This window comes from Papio anubis, chromosome 6 (assembly GCF_008728515.1).
Source record: "Papio anubis isolate 15944 chromosome 6, Panubis1.0, whole genome shotgun sequence".
NCBI classification, from domain to species: Eukaryota; Metazoa; Chordata; class Mammalia; order Primates; family Cercopithecidae; genus Papio; species Papio anubis.
In genome coordinates this window covers 243,130-261,804 of record NC_044981.1, presented here as the reverse complement: position 1 = coordinate 261,804, position 18,675 = coordinate 243,130, and the positions used below count along the sequence as shown (strand labels likewise).

At 51.2% G+C, this 18,675-nt stretch overlaps 1 protein-coding gene across 9 annotated transcripts; it reads right to left on the bottom strand.

Moving 5' to 3' along the window:
- Nucleotides 1-642: 642 nt before the first annotated feature.
- IRF4 (interferon regulatory factor 4) lies at nucleotides 643-17,325 on the bottom strand. 9 transcript variants are annotated; one of them, XM_031666857.1, is made up of 9 exons: nucleotides 17,247-17,325; nucleotides 15,833-16,103; nucleotides 14,226-14,412; nucleotides 13,298-13,386; nucleotides 12,494-12,638; nucleotides 10,824-10,931; nucleotides 8,109-8,462; nucleotides 4,786-4,898; nucleotides 643-2,463 (listed from the first exon to the last, which is right to left on the bottom strand). In XM_031666857.1, exons 2-9 carry the CDS (start codon nucleotides 16,046-16,048, stop codon nucleotides 2,320-2,322), a joined length of 1,356 nt encoding a protein of 451 aa, XP_031522717.1. In that variant the 5' UTR covers nucleotides 16,049-16,103; nucleotides 17,247-17,325; the 3' UTR covers nucleotides 643-2,319. The 9 variants fall into 9 exon arrangements, with proteins under 9 accessions (XP_031522717.1, XP_031522718.1, XP_021792616.2 ...); XM_031666858.1 differs by having other exon boundaries at nucleotides 12,494-12,635; XM_021936924.2 differs by lacking the exon at nucleotides 17,247-17,325 and having other exon boundaries at nucleotides 15,833-16,298.
- Nucleotides 17,326-18,675: the final 1,350 nt, after the last annotated feature.

Genomic DNA, 18,675 nt, shown 5'->3' with positions numbered 1-18,675 from the left:
CCCAATACGTATCCGTGTTGCATGGCTAATGAAATGTCAAACCCTACTGGGTACAAGGCAGGGGAGCTCCACAGCAAGGCCTCTGCGCAGAACGAGGTACATCTTCACTGTTAGCTACGAAGAGCACGGCATGAAAGTGTGTGCAAGATGACCCCATGAGGTTTTCTTTTTAAGTTTATGCGTATTTACAGAAAAGTGGAATGTGTTGGAAGAGTAAACACCCCTGCTTGTAGACCCTTTGAGAGAGGAGAATTTGAGCTGGGAATAAAGGAGATGCTTTTTATTTTTTGCTCTTCTCTACTGTTTGTCTTTTCTGTAGTTAATACATATGACTTTAATATTAGAAACTTTTTAAACATTAAAAAATGATGTTTCAGTGCTCACTGCTCACTAAGCTTGATAAAGGCTGAACTGTGTCATGTATGGATACAGCAGGCACCTTTTTTTTTTTTTTTTTGAGACGGAGTCTGGCTCTGTCGCCCAGGCTGGAGTGCAGTGGCCGGATCTCAGCTCACTGCAAGCTCCGCCTCCCGGGTTCACACCATTCTCCTGCCTCAGCCTCCCGAGTAGCTGGGATTACAGGCGCCCGCCACCTCGCCCGGCTAGTTTTTTGTATTTTTTAGTAGAGACGGGGTTTCACCGTGTTAGCCAGGATGGTCTCGATCTCCTGACCTCGTGATCCGCCCGTCTCGGCCTCCCAAAGTGCTGGGATTACAGGCGTGAGCCACCGCGCCCGGCCAGCAGGCACCTATTATGTGCTTGTTGAATCCATTTAAAATACCGATTAGAAAAGCAGGACCGCCCTTCTGAGAGCTACACAGTCTGCGGACCCTGGGAGTGACAGGAAACATCCTGCAGCACGAGAAACACCCTGGGGGAGACGCCCCCATCTACACCGTTGTACTTTCTCGAAACCACAAAAATGTTTTCCTTTTTTCAGGTTGGCTTAAGCAAGTGGAGGTCTTTGGGATTCTATAAATAGATGCATTTGTAAAAAGCCAAGTAATTTTAAGACCCTGTCAAACTATAATTGGCGTGAGGAAGCACAGAACAGATGAAAGAAGCAGAAACAGCCCATTGGGTGTGCAGCTCCGCAGCCAGCTCCATCCTGCTTCCAGGGGCGGCTCCTGGCAGTGCTCGCCAGCCTGCGCGTCCCGGCTCCTCCTCCGTTAGTGTCACCGAGGCTGATCAGTGCACAGCCAAACAGACAGACGAGAGTGGCACAGAGGAGGGGGACAGACAGCTTAGTACTTGGACAGAAGGGCAACAGTTCAGGTAGTAAGATATATGCGCCTTAATTTCTTCTTCTTTATGAGAAGAATTTTAGCATTTCTAGAGAATGAGGGACAAAAAGACACAGAAACAAGAAAACTTCACCGTCACTTAGACATTACTAGATAGTAGGACAGACAAAAATGTCCCATCCAAGAGGAACTCTCCTGTTTTTTGGCACAAGAAATTAGTAAGTTTACTAACTGACTTCCAGGGAAGGCCAAGGAGAGAAGCCCGTGGGAAGGACGGCGGGGCAGAGGGGCCCACACCAGGAAACCACTGGCAGGTGGGGAAGGGGCCTCCCCCAGGCTACAGGCACAACTTCAGTCAAAGATTCCATTTCCTTCACTCCGCAAGTGTCCTCCACAAGAACTGCAGCTCCTACATACATTAATACATTTCTTCTATGTGTGAGGCTTCTTCCGTTTACACCTTACTTCCCTGAGAAATGGTACAGACACGCCTGCAAGCAGTCATCGCTCCAGTCAGTGTCAACACTGAAAGGCAAGTGTTCTCAGTCCTCCAGCAAGACCTAGTCTACACCAAATTAAAGAACACACTTCAGCAAATGTAAACACATCACGGGGCCAATTTTCACAGCGATCATCAATGACGGCAGTCTACAGAGCGCAAGAAGTGCAAAGCCACCTTCCTTTCGGAATAAGCTCATCTGCCAATCAGATGTCACTGATTTTCCACAATTGTCTGGTGGCAATTCTCCTCAGCTACTGCACTGAAATCTTCACTTCTGAGTTCCTCAAAACAGCAAGAGGGCAGTCAACTGGATGCTTTCACTAAAGTCAAATATTTACAATGAAAATCATCTGTGTTGGGTGGGTGCAGTGGCTCAAACCTTAATCCCAGCTACCAGGGAGGCTGAGGCAGGAGAGTCTCTTGAACCTGGGAGGCGGAGGTCGCAGTGAGCTGAGATCGTGTCACTGCACTCCGGCCTGGGAGACGGTGCAAGACCCTGTATCAAAAAAATAAAATAAAAAATAAAAATAGAAAAAAAAAAAGGAAAAAGAAAACCACTCATCTTGACATTTTTCATTCTTGAATGGAGGAATGGCGGATAGATCTGTGGTAATCTTCTGGATTGCTGATGTGTTCCGGTAAATCGTAGCCCCTCAGGAAATGTCCACTGTTTTGTTGAGCAAAATAATATAATTGTCTGGCGAGCAGAGGTTCTACCTTTAATAAGAGATTTTTAAAAAGACATTACTGAGATATCCCGCAACTGGCTCACTATTAAACAGCGCTCAGATTCTAAGGAGACGGTAACGTAAAGCCCCAACTTACGTCCTAGAACACATCAAAACATTTCATATATGGAGCCATCTAAAGAAGCAATTTTTTTGTTAGTCCTTCCATAGATCAACATGTAAAAAAACAGCCAAAGCGACTTAATTCTGGGTTAAAGATGTTACTTTTAAATCAGCTGCCACTTAAAATGTACATTTAACTAAAACTGAATCAAATCAAGTAAAGTGATTAAATTAAAAGGAAGTCTGAGGTAATCTCAGGGTAATTTAGGCCAATGATTTTGTTTTTCCACAACTGCAGTTTGAAAGAAACAAGGGCTCATCCTGAATGATTTGATTTCTAGGTAATCGGTATCGTTCTAAACCAGAGGTAAAAGAAATAAAAAGTAAAGTTAAACAACAACAAAACTATCTTGTGGAAAAAGAGAAGTTAACTGGCCTCAAATTTATCCCGTCTGGTTAGTAGCATGAATCACGCTCACCAAAAAACAAAAACACCTTAACGTTCAGCTTTTCCTGAATTTACAGCATCTAAGGCAAGCTGAATGCTCTCCATCAATCACGATATTAAAGTCTATATTTTATATATAGCGACTTAAGCAAAACTCCTGAGTACCTGAAATGAATTAAATTAATAACTTTTAAAAGTGGAACTCATAGGTGTACATGTGTGTTTATTCATTTTACGGATCTCACAGCCTCGTCTTCAGGATGACGGGATCATCTGGGGATCCATCTTTCCCTGACTTAGAGGATGGCAACTTCATCCAAGTCAACCTTAAAATTGGACTGATGTATAGCTGAGCTGATGATCAATTTCTTTTGTTTTCTTTTTTTTTTTTTTTTTCTTGAGACAGAGCCTCACTCTGTCGCCCAGGCTGGAGTGCAGTGGTGCGATCTCCGCTCACTGCAACCTCTGACTCCTGGGTTCAAGTGATTCTCTTGCTTCAGCCTCCTGAGTAGCTGGGATTACAGGTGCGCACCACCACACCTGGCTAATTTTTGTATTTTTAGTAGAGGGGGGTTTCACCATGTTGGTCAGGCTGGTCTCAAATTCCTGACCACGTGATCCGCCCACCTCGGCCTCCCAAAGTGCTGGGATTACAGGCGTGAGCCACCGCACCTGGCCGATCATCAACTTCTTAAATGCTGCTTATCAATGCCTAGTTTATTTAGTCATTTAGCAATTCCTGTTGTTAACAACATATCAGTTATGATTTCAACAATCATAGCAATTGTTAAGTCAATCACTGGAGAGAACTCATGAGAAATCCTCAGTCTATGGGATTACACATTGGTTGGTGGGTTGGTCTTTGTTTTTAAAATCAAGAAGGGGGGTTGTATGTTCAAGATTAAACCATGTTTCATTTCAGTTCTCAATGAGAAACAGCATCAGAGCTACAATATGATGGGAATTTTGATGTTAGGGGTGTAAGTTTTACCTGGTATTGCTCACCATGCAAGCCCATTAATGACGCTTGCAAGTACGTAGCAATGTGAAGTTTTCAAATTCAAAAGTCTTAAGGGTTCAAGGTTCTGTTTTCCGTGGCAAATTAATGCTTCATGTTATCTATAGAAACCTTTTCTCATAAAAAAGAAAACTAACCCTAATCCTAACCCTAACCCTTTAGCATTACTTGCCACAGTTGAACCCATCTTGAACCACACTAGAGAACATTACGAGGGTCTGATTTACTTGCATTCCTTGAAAGATTCAGCCTCTTTCAAATATCATATGCCCAATAATTAAATAATTTCTAAAATTCCAGAAATAAAAGAAGTGCCAGGACACACATGCAGACCCACAAAATACCTCCAGGGAATGGACAGTTTCCCATCTGGGAAAAGCTTTTCCACTGAATGAAGACCCACTAGCTAGACAGCATTCTTAGAGCCATCTTAGCATGGAGAATTTTAAAGGGCAGCTTTGACCATCAATCTTTTTCAATCCCTGTAAAATGGAAATATGACAACTTTCCTGAACAATAAAAAAGATGGGGAGAGAGGCACCCTTCACTGAGGCTGTCCTCTCTGGGTCTTTGACGAGCAGATCTCAGGTCTGGGAGGAGCACGTGGGTCCTCAGACTGTGCTGCTTGCTGGACCATGCTTCCTCCCTCATTAGTTTAAGGGTTACGCTTATTTTTCCAGGTCATTTGACATTTACTTTTCATTTGGGACTTTTCTAAATGAAACTCTGCCCTTTACAAAGAACAGGAAGCCACTATGGTGTGATCGTAACTGAGGACTCACGTGAGCTGTGATGAGCTTCCTTTGCCTCTGAGGGTCTGGAAACTCCTCTCCGAAGCACAGAGTCACCTGGAATCGTGGCAGGGAGCGGCCGTGGTGAGCAAACGCTTGCAACTCTGTGGAAGCCCACAAGAAAAAGACCATGTTCAGAAACCCTCATCACCAAACACACCAGGTTAAACAGGAAGCAAGAGCTTACTATGATTCTGAACATGCAAGAGGAATGAGCCCTCTTTACTTCCCTGACTAGGGCCCTTGATGTGAACATCTCAGATACAAAATAGCATGTACGCTTTTTCCCCAGGGCCCTCGGTCTCCCTCGATGCTTCAAGAGGAACTAGTCGACAGCTAAAGCACACTGCTTTGCAGCACTGGGCCCACGAAGATTCAAAAGGTAGTAGACCGCAGTGAAGTTGGGAGATAAAGGACGAGAAACATAGTCACGCAATGGCAAAAGACTGATTTATGCCATGGACAAGTTTTCCTTTAAAAAATCAGAATGTTTTGACATCCTGGGATCATTTTAAAACCTCATCCCGTCCCTACAGAGCCCACACAATCCAGTGTCTGTGCTATTGCGGATATCCACGTAACTCAGGCACCACAGAAAACACGTAACATCAACGTGGTGACTAGCACCAGCCCTCGGCAGCTGAGTCCCGCTGTCACTGTGCCTGAACTGCGTGACTCTGACTAGACTCGTGCCTATCTCCAGGGACAGAACAGTAACTTGACCTGAGAAGGGGAGTGGGGCAGCCCCCCGGCCTCCGGCTTGTGGATACACACAAATACCTCCTAAAGCCACCACACCTATCCAAAAGATACGAAACGGACTGGAACATTGTTGGAAAGACGAGTGCCCATCCCCTGACTTTAGCCCATGCCCCCTCCCCGTACACAAGGCAAATCTTCTGCCTGTACCTACAATAAAATGTCAAGCCCGCAAAAGAAACCAGTTGACACAGGAGCTGCTAAAGCTTCTGCAGAACAGATGTGTCCCTATCAGACACACACCCTCGGGCCGTGCCCCGGGGCTGTCCCTAGTGCTGTGCAGACCTGAATAGGGAGATATCAGAGATCTCCACTGTTCTCTTCAACTGAACAGAAATTTCTAGCTAACTTACAGGACTGCTTGACTTCCTGCTTTTTTTTTTTTTTTCCAGAATTCAAATCAAACCCAAATGACTTAGTCAGAATGTGTAAAACACATTCACACTGCCATGATCTGAGACTACACCTACACAGGCTAGTCAGAATGGCGAGGTGGCACAATTCTCTGAAAAAGCCTGCCTCCGACCCTAGATAACATGCGAGCATTTGGTGGGAATCCTTAATTATGCAGACGCTGGTCGGCACGGCCGCAGTTTTTACGTTCACAGCATCCTCCTTGAACCTCAGCGAACACGTCGAGGTGAGAGGCTGCAGTGGGCACAGAGCACAGCCCTCGGTCACAGAGGAAGGAATGAAAACCAAGACCAGCTCTTGCGCACAGATTAATAGTAAGTTCTAGGCTTGCAAGTCCACAGCCCCAGGACACTCACAGGCGTCCGCCCCCGCCTGTGCCTTCTCTCACGCAGTGCACCTGTGACTCAGAGTGCACCTTCCAGCTCAGTCACCATGGGGGCTCCACCTCCCTAAAAACGCCTGGCAAGAGGCACTCGGAGAAGACAGTGCCCGTTCCTTGTGACACCTTCATTAGAAAGCCCTCACCTCATGGCATCTTCCGAAACCACTGGCACCAAGGTCCAGAGTCTTCAGAAATCCAGGCCCACTGGGCCTTAGCCTTCCTGGCCCATGTGAGCTCTTCCAGACCCCAAGGCAGACACAGGAGAGGCTGACGGGGGGTCTCCCCAGTCGCCCTTCAATTTCCTTGGTTTCCCCATGGACTCCACGCCCAACCCCAAGAAGGATGGGACCACCCTGGCCGGGGACTGGGGATGGTGCTGCCCTTAGAATGAGAGGTGTCCAGCCCGAGGTGACTTCCTCACCTCGGGAACCTGCACAGTTCTCCCTCTTCCTATTGTCAGCCTCTGTGTGAAGCTTAGTTATCTTGTTATCTTTTTTTTTTTTTTGGCGGTGGGGTGGGGGCCGGAATGGACTCTTGCTCTGCCCTGCGAACTGGAACACAATGGTGCCATCTCAGCTCACTGCAACCTCCGCCTCCCAGGCCTCAGCCTCCTGAGTAGCTGGGACAACAGGCCCGCACCACCATGCCCGGCTCATTTTTGTATCTCTGGTAGAGACGGGGTTTTGCCATGTTGGCCAGACTGGTCTCGAACTCCTGGCCTCAACTGACCTGCCCGCCTCAGCCTCCCGAAAGTGCCGGGATTACAGGCACGGGTCACCACACCCGGCCTGAAGCTTAGTTATCTAGGGACACATTTGCTTTGGGCACCAAAAGAAAATCTGGATGAGCTTACACAAATGTGGGCCACTTACGCCCAAAAGCAAGAGCACGTGTCCACAGTGCCAGGGCACAGAGGTGGGTCCTGTTTTTATTTTAAATAAGTGAAATGAGGAAGCACATTCAAGAAATGGGGAGGCACAGGAAAAACCAAAGACACAGGAGTTTCTGAAGGGGCTTGGGAAGGAGCAGGGCTGGGAAAAGGCGGAGGAAGAGTTGGCGGTGGGGTGGCAGGTAGAGCAGCTCCCTCCCTCGTGGGAGGCTCCCTCCACCTGGACAGCCACACGAAGCCTGGGAGGAAGCCCAGCAGGACAGGGCCAGGGGCTTCACAGAAGCCAGCCAGAGCTTCACTGAATGGTCATGAAATCCAAGGGAGAGAAACAAAACTCACTGGTTCTGAAAACTATGCTTAGAAACGTTCATATCACAGAGCCCACTCATAGCACTCTCCTGTAACTTCTCCTGTGCAGAACCAGTACGGTCCGCTCCACCCTCCGTCTCACTCGTGGGGCGGCATCTGCATGAGGGTGACCCCTCTCACAACCAAGAATGTTAACAATATGCTTCTAACCTTTATGATTTTTCTGGGAATCTGAAAAGAGCCGTCACATCAGCAGACGTGTTTGTTGAGATCACAGTGCAATAAAACAGAACTGTGTTAAGAGGTGACTGTTGAAAACCAGAATTGCAAGAGTACAGCCTGAGCCACCGTCCACCTGGACCATCTGATCCGGACTCTCTGCCCTCAATGGAGCCAGACAGAAGATCTCTACTGGGGCCAGGGGCCAAGCCCCAAGCCCGGTGGGCGCCGGAGTCAACAGGAGGAAGACCTCAGCCTGGGGTGAGAGGGACCCTGTCGTTTCTGACCCCTGTGGCAGGCGGGCCATCACCACCTCCGTTCTAACAGAATGAAGTGCCTCACCTGACAAAAACTGCTGCGTGTCAAAGAGCTTGCAGGTCTGGTCTCTCTCCAGCTTGTTGGGCCGGTCGCTGCACAGCGCCAGGGGCCCGTCCCAGTAGATCCGGCTCTGGCAGAGTCTTTTCGCGTAGAGCCCGTCGGGGGCCATCCAGAGGACCACGCCCCTCTCCAGGTGGCCCAGCAGCTTCTCAATGTTCTTCCTCTGGCCATTGTCCTCTGGGTAGGGGAACAGGACCTGGTCCAGGTTGCTGGCGTCGTAGGTATGTCCATGGGAGATCCGGCAGCCCTCGGGGCTGGACGTGGTCAGCTCCTTCACGAGGATTTCCCGGTAGTACAGGCAGATGTGCAGCCGGCAGTCTGCAAACACAGAGCTCCGGGGTCAGTGCTGGGGGCCGAGGACACCAGCTCGAGGCCAGCGACTCCACAGAGCCAAGCACCTGCGGTGGAACTCGACTGTCCCACAGGCTCCGTGGAGGAACACAAGGTTCTGGCGTGCAGGAGGCCTGGGAGACGCCACATGTTCCCCCCGAGATCAACACTTAGAGAAATCCCGTGGAAAAAACCCATTTAATTCGTCTAAACCAGCATATTTCAAATGTATGTGGCCACAGACTCTTTTTTTAAGGGACGAGTGTGTCTCTCATTAATTTTCTGGAAAAGTCAGTTGAATTCATGTTATAGATCGAATGATGATGATGATAGTGGTGACGACATTTAAGTCATGTGTCACTGAATGAAAATTCATCTTTAAGCAAATCAGTTTTTACTTTGGTAAGAAATGAACCCTAAGTTTAATTTCTACTAGCAAAAAATATGACGGTGTTTCAGAAAGAAGCAAGTCTGTCCACAAACCTGAAAGGTCCTCAAAATAATAATATGACATCATTTAGGTAAAAGCAAGTGTGTGTGTGTGTGTGTGTGTGTGTATACATATATATAAGTTATATATATAATTAGGTGCCTATTTATGTCTATATAGTTTATATATAAACATACACACACATATACACATTAAAGGGTAAGTACTAAGGCCTTAATGGTGATTTCTGGGTGGCGGAATGTGACGTTTTTATTTTCCATTCTTGTTTTTCTGATTTTTAAATTAGTTTTCCACACTGGATATGTGATGTTTTTATCACAAAATTAATTCTTGTGAAAAGAAAGAAATTAATGAGAAAAATGCTCTAAAAGTTCATGTAAAGTCTGCTGAAATTCCCACTGGGCTTTGTGTTTAAGTTTGAAAAGAACTCTAAAACTCTCTGAAACTTTAAACAAGATGAATCCGTTTACAAACGTTTGGCTGATTTCAGAAACCTCTTTGAAACATCGCCCCTGAGTTGAAAGAACCAAGCTAGGTTTGCATAAGCTCCTCAGCCAGACTGCAGGGGAGCGGCACAGACAGGGGCAGTCGCCACTGGGAACTGTATGGGACCCCACAATCAGTGGGAATCACAGTTCTCTAACAAATGTGCTCATGGCTGATAATTAATCTGTATTATGCATACCAAAAAAAAAAAGAAACCCACAAAACTGTCTTACTCCTCAATAGCAGGTTTTGAGACTTAACCCACATCACTGTCTCAATTCTCTGCTTCAACACACGGAGAACGAGTCAGACAGTGCGCCCCGAAGAGAGTGGGTGTTGGCCATTCGAGGTGATTCTCGGGGCAGGTTTCATTTCATTTAATGTCATCAGAAATCACGAGGTTGCAGAGATATAAATAGCTGTTTATTTCCTACTCTTCAGGCACCCACACAAGTCTTAGGTGTTCAAGAAAAGGGTTTGAAAGTTTCTAAAAACAAACACAAGCCTTCCTGCTCAGAAGCACCTCCTCCCAAAGGGCATCCTCGGTACTCACGAGCATCTCAGAAAAAAAGGTGCAAGCCTCATTCAGAACTAGAAAGAGCGGGCAGGTAAAACTCCAGCCCCCGTGTGCAGCCGTAGTGCCACAACTCTCGTCTCCCTGAAACCTTCAGAATTTAGTTAGTATTTTTCATCACTGATTTTTAAAGATGCCAAAGGGCAAGATGAGAATTCCAAACCTTAAAAACAATCCAAAATATTATCTAAAAAATGAATAGACATACAGCACATATGCTTGGCAAGTCTAAGGGTGCCTTTTTTACAACAGGTAAGATCTCTATGATGCAGGACTTTTTTTTCTTTTTTTTTTTTAAATAAAGCTTAAAAATCAGGTTGAATCCATATTTGTTTGCAAGCGACATGAAAGACCAAAATGTGTATTACTTTTAGGCATATCAATGTCATCGAGGGACCAGAACTAATGTACCCAGGGAGTAGAGGAGGAGGACTCATTTGTGGCTCAACCCGGAAGGACGATCAGCCTCTCCAAATGACAAGCCCTTCCACACTTCCGCACAGAGAACGCTGGCTGGAGAGGGGCCCTTGGTAAAGGAAACTGGAGTGTTTGCACATTCCTGGAAATTCGGAGAGGTGCCAGTGACAAAGCCAGAATGACTCCATTCAAGCCAGTGGCTGAAACTGTCAGCAGAACCACAAGCAGTGATGCTGGGTCTTTCCAATGGTGCTCCTAGTTCACTCCGGTCACCTCACGCACAGGATGTGTCCACATCTACTCCAGACCCCGGGGGAGCAAAGCAAGTGTCTAAAGTCCCACTGAATCTGCCCAAAGATGACAGAGCTGGCGGCAGAGGCTGGCCTCCTGCGGTGCCTCCAGAACCAAACCCTGCACTCACCTGAGAGCGCCAAGGCTTCGGCAGACCTTATGCTTGGCTCTGTGGGGATTCCGGGAGCCTGGGACTCAGGTGGGGCACAAGCATAAAAGGTTCCTGTCACCTGGCAACCTGCATTTGCAAATAAAAGTCAGATGATGTCTAGACAGAGAGTCCGACGCACTGCAGGGCTTCCTGGGGTGTGTGTGTGAAGCCTGGGAAGGAAGGGGCTGGCGCCCAGTCACCTTCCCGCCCACTCCCAGCACCAGCGACTAGCAGGGCACACTCTTGTGAGGCAAAGACGACCCGGAGACCAGCTGGAAAACCAAAGCTGAGGGAGAAACGAGCCAGTGCGTGGCTTTGAAAGGAATCTTGGAGCGCTCTCTGTAACTGACCCACAGGGAGGCTGAGGCTCAGAGACAGATGACGTGATTTGTCCTTGTTCACAAAGCGGGTTCACAACAGAGCTGAGAGTTCAGGTCCACTTGAGTTTGTGCCGAAGAGCCCAATTTAAAAAGTAACAAATTGTTTAGTCCGTGTTTATTTTGCTTGTCTCTTGTGGGTTGGGAGAAGACTGAACCATGTTCCTGAAGACAATGTTGTAGGAAACATGAATGGAGGAAGAATGTGGCATAGAACACCTGATCTTACTGCCGCTTCATTTACTGTTACCAATGCTTCAAGACAGGTCTCTACCTATTCCATCACTTTACACAATTCTAGGCATCGCCTCTTTCCCATGGTCACTAATTCCGCAGAGCCAGAGCACTGAACACAAGTCTGAATTTCAGGAACTAGTTTTATGTCAGCCGATTCCTCCACTACCATATTGGAAACCAGCCCTTGCTACAAATCCCTCTTGAAAAGCCAATCCCACTGAATTCTGGGCTTTTTTGTGAACGTGCCACTCAATACAAACATTAAATAGCGGTACACCTCTTCACTACCTGCAGCCAAGGATAACCTGAACGTGACTGGGGGAAAAAAGGCCAAATTGCAAAGGAACAAATATTCCTAAAACATCCAAAGGGTTCAATGTGTTGACCCATCTCAGGACTTCTATTTAAGTAACTAACTAAAAAGTCCTGAAAGCCTGAGTTGCAGCATTGTGAGATTCTCTCTGCACCTGGCTAATGAGTGCTTCTGCGGATGGAGCTTATTTTGATATCTGGGGAACTCCTGAGGGCAGGGGACCACATCTAATCCAGAATCAGGAGTCTCTCTGGGACCCAGTGGTAGGTAGGCACCTGTAGAGACGTTTTATGTGTTTGCCCATGGTATTTTTCCATTCCTTTTTTAGTATCACCTCTAATACCAACAATAGCAACAATGAACACACCACTATTCGAGAGAAACATACCAGCTCAGTAATCTCCCAGCATCCCTACTTATTATCTACAAGCTTCCACGATCTCTTCTATATATAAAAAGTGCGGGACTGTTTTCCACTTCCTGGGGTGATCTCTGTGGCGTTTAAATAAGATCCCATGAAGGGCAGTGCCTAGCATGGATCCTGACAGTAAACTTGGCTGTGGGATGCCACCATCCCACAGGACTGAGAAAACCCTCCTCTCCCCTGAGCTGCACACGCAGCCTCCAAGAAGGGGAAAGAGCTTTGGTGCTGCCTAGGACAGACCAGGATTCACCGTGGCCCATGGCCAAATTAGCAGTTAGTTCCTTGGTAACCTCCTTACCATTTTCACAAGCTGGGCCTTGCCAGTGGTGGCTGCGGGGTCCGAACGTTACAGGACATTGGTACGGGATTTCCGGGTGCGGCTGATCTGGGACATAGTCCCTCCAGCTTCGGTCAAGGGGTGGCATCACGTAGTTGTGAACCTGCTAAAGGAGCACAGGAGGGGCTGAGATAAGAAGCACTGGCATTGAGACGGTGGGTAGGGGGGTGCTCTTATAGCCTCCAGACTCCTAAGGGAATCCCTTATTAGGCTGACAGCCGAAGAATTTTATCATCCAAAAAGACTGGAGGGAATCGTTCATCACACTAGGTGGAAACACCACGGAGGATCATAAAGGACAATGGAGACACTTGTGCTGTTTCATGTAAAGCTTCGTCATATGGCTAAACCTGGCACCAAAAGTACCACAGGGGAATTTGCCTTCTTTTACCCACCAAAGTGGATGAAACAAGGCTGTCATTCACATCAAGAAAGCCTGAAGAGATCAGCTGCCCTGTGGTTTCACATGATAAGGCACTACTTCCAAAATCTTCCACTTCCACAAAAGAGCTGTTTCCCAGAAGACCTGAGGAGCATATTCCAGCAGGCAGACACGCCCAAGCCTCCCCTACTTAAGACCCACACCAATGGCAGCGCCATGTGGAAAGAGAGGCATTCGTTCGGTGACCTGGGGTTTCTCTGGGCGGTTGGACCAGCGACAGCAAATGGCAAATTCTGCTGTCTGGGCTGCTGTGGTTCTCTGGCCACGTGGGCAGCTGGCCCGCACAGCCTCGCCCTCAGGGAGCCCAGTGCCCTCCCCCATACCTGGGCTGGGAGCGAGGGGTAAGGCGTTGTCATGGTGTAGGGGTGGCTCATGGACATCTGCGGGTCCTCCAGGGTGAGCTGCTTGGCTCCTACATGTTTGGGGAAAAGGGAAATGGCACAAAGTAAAAACAGGAACTGACCTAACTAAATGTCAAATCTTGTAAAAATACCTGAGCATTTAATTCTTAGAATGCATAACACGGTGTTGACAAATAAGGTATTTTTCAGCAACTCCCTTGGGAAGTTATTTGTTCATGCTATTAAACTGGTTTTTTTTCTGCAAGGTCTGAGTTGTACAGGACAGGCAGAGAAATACAGGACCGATGGCATGCGAATGTGCCTTGTGACGTGAAGGACCCCGCCAGCCAGATGTTTCCCAAGCCAGGTCACCTGAAGGATTTGTTCGAGATGCAGATTCCTGGGCTCTCTTCCAGACACACTGGTCAGAATCTTGAAAAGAAGGGTCCAGGAATCTGACTTTTAATAAGCACCTCAGCTGACCATGTTACACTTTAAAAGTTGACCGTTTTATTACCATGAATGGTAATGAGATATTCCTCTCATTACCCCTCTTCTGCAAAATAGTTACTCACTAAAGACTATTAGATAAGTGAATTTTAACAAGTTATCCAGGTTTCTTTTTTTTTTTTTTTTTTGGAAAGACTAACTGGAAAACACATATTCAATGCACACACACCCCCATATACGTTGAGGCATACAGTGTGATTAATTCCCCTATGCTAAACATCACAGGAACTTCAGCTTGTGACCCACCTAACCCAGGCAGGGAGGCTGAGCCTCACTGTGAGGCAGAAGGCAGGCAGGCAATACAAAAGGAAGGCTAGAAAGTGATGCTCAGAATGAAGTTAAGGTGCCTCAAGGATCTGGCTGCCTCTGCTCTGTGACCCAAATTCAGGAAAGCCCCTACCTTTTTTGGCTCCCTCAGGAACAATCCTGTACACTTTGTACGGGTCCGAGATGTCCAGCTGGCTCCGCTCAACCAGTTCCTCAAAGTCATTGCTCTTGTTCAGAGCACATCGTAAGCGAGTCTTCCAGGTAGGAGGGTCCGGCTTGTCGATGCCTTCTCGGAACTTTCCCTTAAATAGCGCCCAAGCCTGGTGGGAAAGAAGGAAGAGAATGCAAAGTCAAAATACAGGTCTGGTTTATTAGTTTTCTCTTTGGAGACAGAGTCCTGCTCTGTCACCCAGGCTAAAGTACAGTGGCACGATGATAGCTCACTGCGGCATCCTGAGTTCTAGGGATTCTCCTGTCTCAGCCTCTAGAGTAGCTGGGCCCTGGGCCTACAGGTGTTCACCACCACACCTGGCTAATTTATTTTTATGATTATTTTCTGCAGAGACAGGGTCTCACTGCATTGCACAGGCACCCTTCCACCTCATCTTCCCAAAGTGCTGGGATGACAGGTGTGAGCCACCACGCTAAACCCAAAAGACAGATCTTTTGTAAGGAATCTTGAAATTGTATTTCTAAAACAAAGAATGGTACGTAGGTCCTTCAGATTTACACCGTTGCTCAAAATGTAAACTGAAAGACCCCAACTATCCTCTAGGAAAATGATTTTCCAGCTTGGACCCTATCACCGCCAAGCCGAAGACACATTTTCTGGGTATTTAGAAAAGGCAGAGGCAGATGCGGAGGCTCCTTGAGGGGGCTCTACCCACCCAGGGTCTGAGTGTGCCTGCCTAGGACTCAGGACAGCTGCGGTGTGAGCTGCCGCCCACAGGAGACACCTGGATGGCCGCACAGCTGAGGCACTCAGAGCAAATTCAGACCAAATTCCCGGAGGAAGTCCCCTGCCCCTGCGCTGCCCGCAGGTGGGGGCTGGGCCCCGACGCACGGTTCTCCGGGTAAACTGCCTTAGGGGAACCAGTCCTAACAGGGACACAGGTGTGTGCGCCAAGGGCAAGGGAGACAGATCTAGACGGAGGCCCTGAGTTCCAGAGCGATGGGGGAGGTCTCCAGAGACTTGGAAAGAGAGACAGAGACACGCACAGAGAAAGACAGAGGTGGAAGTTCCCGCAGAGCTAACAGGAGAGAGAAGAGAGGCTGAGCTCGGGAAACACACGCAGAGAGACTCAGAGAAAAGCAGCGAAAGAGAAACGGAGACAGACGCGGTGAGAGACACGAGCACAGGCGCGGACGCGCCGCCAGAGACGGAGACCCACTGACGGAGGAGGCAGACAGGAATCCGGGGAAGCGTGGGAGGCCTGCGTGGACACCGGAACACACAGACCAACCACCAAAACCCTCGGGCCCTGGACTGCCCTTCCCCAGGCCCGGCCTCCAGGGGTTCCCCTGCAGGCTCCCCGCGCTCAGGCCTGGCGCCGGCTCCCGTCCGCCTAGAAGCCGAGGCCTCCTCTCCTCCTCCCGTGGCGCAGGCGGTGCCACCCGGTGCTTCCGCTGCCCGCCCGTCCGCCCCGGGGGTGCCCTGGGCTCGCCGCGGAGTGGGCGCCGCACCCGGGCTCTACCCCCGGACCCTCCCCTGCGCCCCCGCCGGCTCCCGCGGCCGGAGACCTTGAAGAGCGCGGCGTCCTCCTCGCGGTTGTAGTCCTGCTTGCCCGCGTGCTTCCAGGGGATGCGGAAGATGCTCTTCTCCTCGTTCTCCCACACCAGCCCGGGGTACTTGCCGCTGTCGATCTGGTCGATCAGCCACTGGCGGAGCTTCCCGTTGCCGCAGCTCACCGCGCTCATGCCGAACTCTGCGCCTCGGCCGCTGCCCTCCAGGTTCATGCCCCGCGTGCCGTCCGCGCCCGCGCCCGGGGTGCTCCGCCCGCTCTGCTCTGCGCTGCGGGGGGGACAGCGGCCCTTCAGCCACGAGGCGCAGCGCGCCGGGGCCCCGCCGACCCGCGTCGGTGCCCCTGAGGCCCCGGAGTCTCTGAGGCTGCGAAGCGCGCGCGCGTCAGGGTCGTCGAGGCCCCGGAAGAAGAGGCACCTTCGCGGCTGGCCCGGGCGCATCCCCTGGGCGGGCACAGCCGTCCGCCTTCCGAGCTCGGCCCCCGCGAAGGCCCCTGCCCGCGGCTCCACCTGTGCGCTCCTGGGACGCACCCGCGGCCCAAAGGCTCCCGACACACGCCGCTGGTTTTGCACCCTCCGCCCTCCAGCCGCCCCCTCCGGCCCCCCGTCCGCACTCCCCGGTAGCTCTGGCTTCTCCTCGCTCACTCCCAAACCGTTTTAGCCCCGTCCCCGCCACTCTGTCACTTTCCACGCCCCGGGACCTCGCCTGCGGCCGGGCGTTCCAGGGGCGCAGCACCGGGCTCCTCCACCCTCCGCCTTCTCTGCTGGCACCCAGACCCTTCGCCCCGAACAGGGCCCCATCCCCGCCCAGCCAGCGAGGACCGAGTGGGCTCTGCAAACAAGTGGCGGCGACGCGGGGGCTGCAGCCCAGTGGCCGGGGATTCCGCGTGCAGAGCGCCCGCGCGACCCCGGAGCAGGCCCGGGAGAGCGGAGCCGGGGAGGCAGGACCGCGCCAGGCCGGCTGGGCCAGCGCACGCCGGGCTCGGGGCGACCCGAGTGTGCAGCGCGTCCTCCTCCTGCCCTGGCGGGCGCGGTGAGTTTGGGCCCCCTGGGAACGGAGAGCAGGGGAAGGAGCTTCGGACCGGGGTCCACAGGCTCGGCGCTGTTTCTCGCGGGCAATTGTGCCGTCTCGCGTGGGTGCCTTGGACGGCCCCGCCTCAGCCACTCCTGGGCCCGACAGTCCCGTGAGCTCCTCCCGTCCAGCCTGTGGCGACCCCAGCGCGGGAGCGGGCAGAGCGGACGGGGCTCGGGCCGCGCTCCGGGTGGACCCTGGAGCCCCCGCTCGGCGCGGATGGGGGGAGTCGGGGCTCCGGGACCGGGCGCGCTCCCTGCCCGCCCCGAAGCCGGGTACCCCGCGCTGCCCTGGAGACGGAACCTCCGGCTCGCACCCTCCTCCGGCCGCCTCCAGCCTTACCTCGCCCTGGACTCGGAGCTGAGGGCAGCGGTGGGTCGAGCCCGAGCGGTGGAACTGAGAGCGCGAGGTGGGAAAGAGGAACTTTATAGAACGGTCCGGGGCGGGGCCTGGGGCGGGGCGGGCGGCGGGGCCGGGGCCGCGGGCTGGAGCCGGGCCGGGCGGGGGAGCGCGGGACCCGCGTGAGTCCTGCGGTTCCCGGTCCTGGGCGACCCCCGCGCGCCCCCGGAGAGCGCACCCGCGCCCCGCTCCGGGGACTGTCGCTCGGGCCGTTGCCCGCGAAGGGCGAGGTGCGACGTGCGAGTCTCGCCTTTGCCCCGGGAGCTCCGGGGGCCGCTCAGTCACCGACGACGGGGCCGGGGCGGGAGACGGGGCGGGAGTCCGGTGCGAAGGGGCCGCGGCTTTGCAGAGCGCGGAGCCCGGGGCGGAGGAGGGGCCACGTGGAGCTGGAGTGGAGGCTGCGGGGGCGCCTGGCGAGGCCGCACCGAGAACCTGCCCCTCCGCGGCGCCGGGAGAACGTCGCGCTCGCTAAGAAGAAATAGGAAATGCCTCCCGCGAGCGATCAAGCTTGATTCAAACACTGCCTGCGCGCCTGCCGCGCTTCCATCCCTTCGCATCCATTAGGCTGGCGAATCGAAGTGACTCAGACGGTGCCCCGGCCCCGGAGTTTTAATTGTCTTAGCATGAAAGAGATGGCGGCGGGGAGAGATCCCCAAGGATCCAAGTGCTTAATCACGTCCAGACTTCAGTCCACCTTCAAATGATGTGGTTTTAACCTCAACCTGGAGGAAAGCGGTTTCCTAGTGGGGTGTAAAAGCCCAAAATAGGCCGGGCGCTGGGGCTCAAGCCTGTGATCCCAGCACTTTGGGACGCCGAGGCGGTGGATCGCCTGAGGTCAGGAGTTCGAGACCAGCCTGGCCAACATGGTGAAACCCCGTCTCTACTGAACATACAAAAATTAGCCGGGCGCGGTGGCGGGAGCCTGTGGTCCCAGCTGCTTGGGAGGACGAGCCACGATAATCGCTTGAACCCGGGAGGCTGAAGTTGCAGTGAGCCGAGATGATGCCACTGCACTACCCCGGCGCGGCAGAGCAAGACTCCGTCTCAAAATAAATCAATAAGTCATAGTCCAAAATAGGAATCATACTTAAGTGGACCAGCGATTTTACATCCTTTTCCAGGATGTCTTTAATCGCAAAATTAACCCCCCGAGCTTTCACCCGTTGAGCTTTCACCAGATGGTCTGGGATGCTGAGTGTGTGTATTTACTTCGCATTTTCAGGTAAACCATCAGATCACTGGTTTCTATATGATTTTAGACCATCACCACCGTAGGTCAACTTGCAACTTTTGAAAAGCTTTTGATTTCACTTATTTCTCAGTTTTTGTTTTAATCTTATATGATGGGCCAATGTCTCCTAAGCAAAGAAGA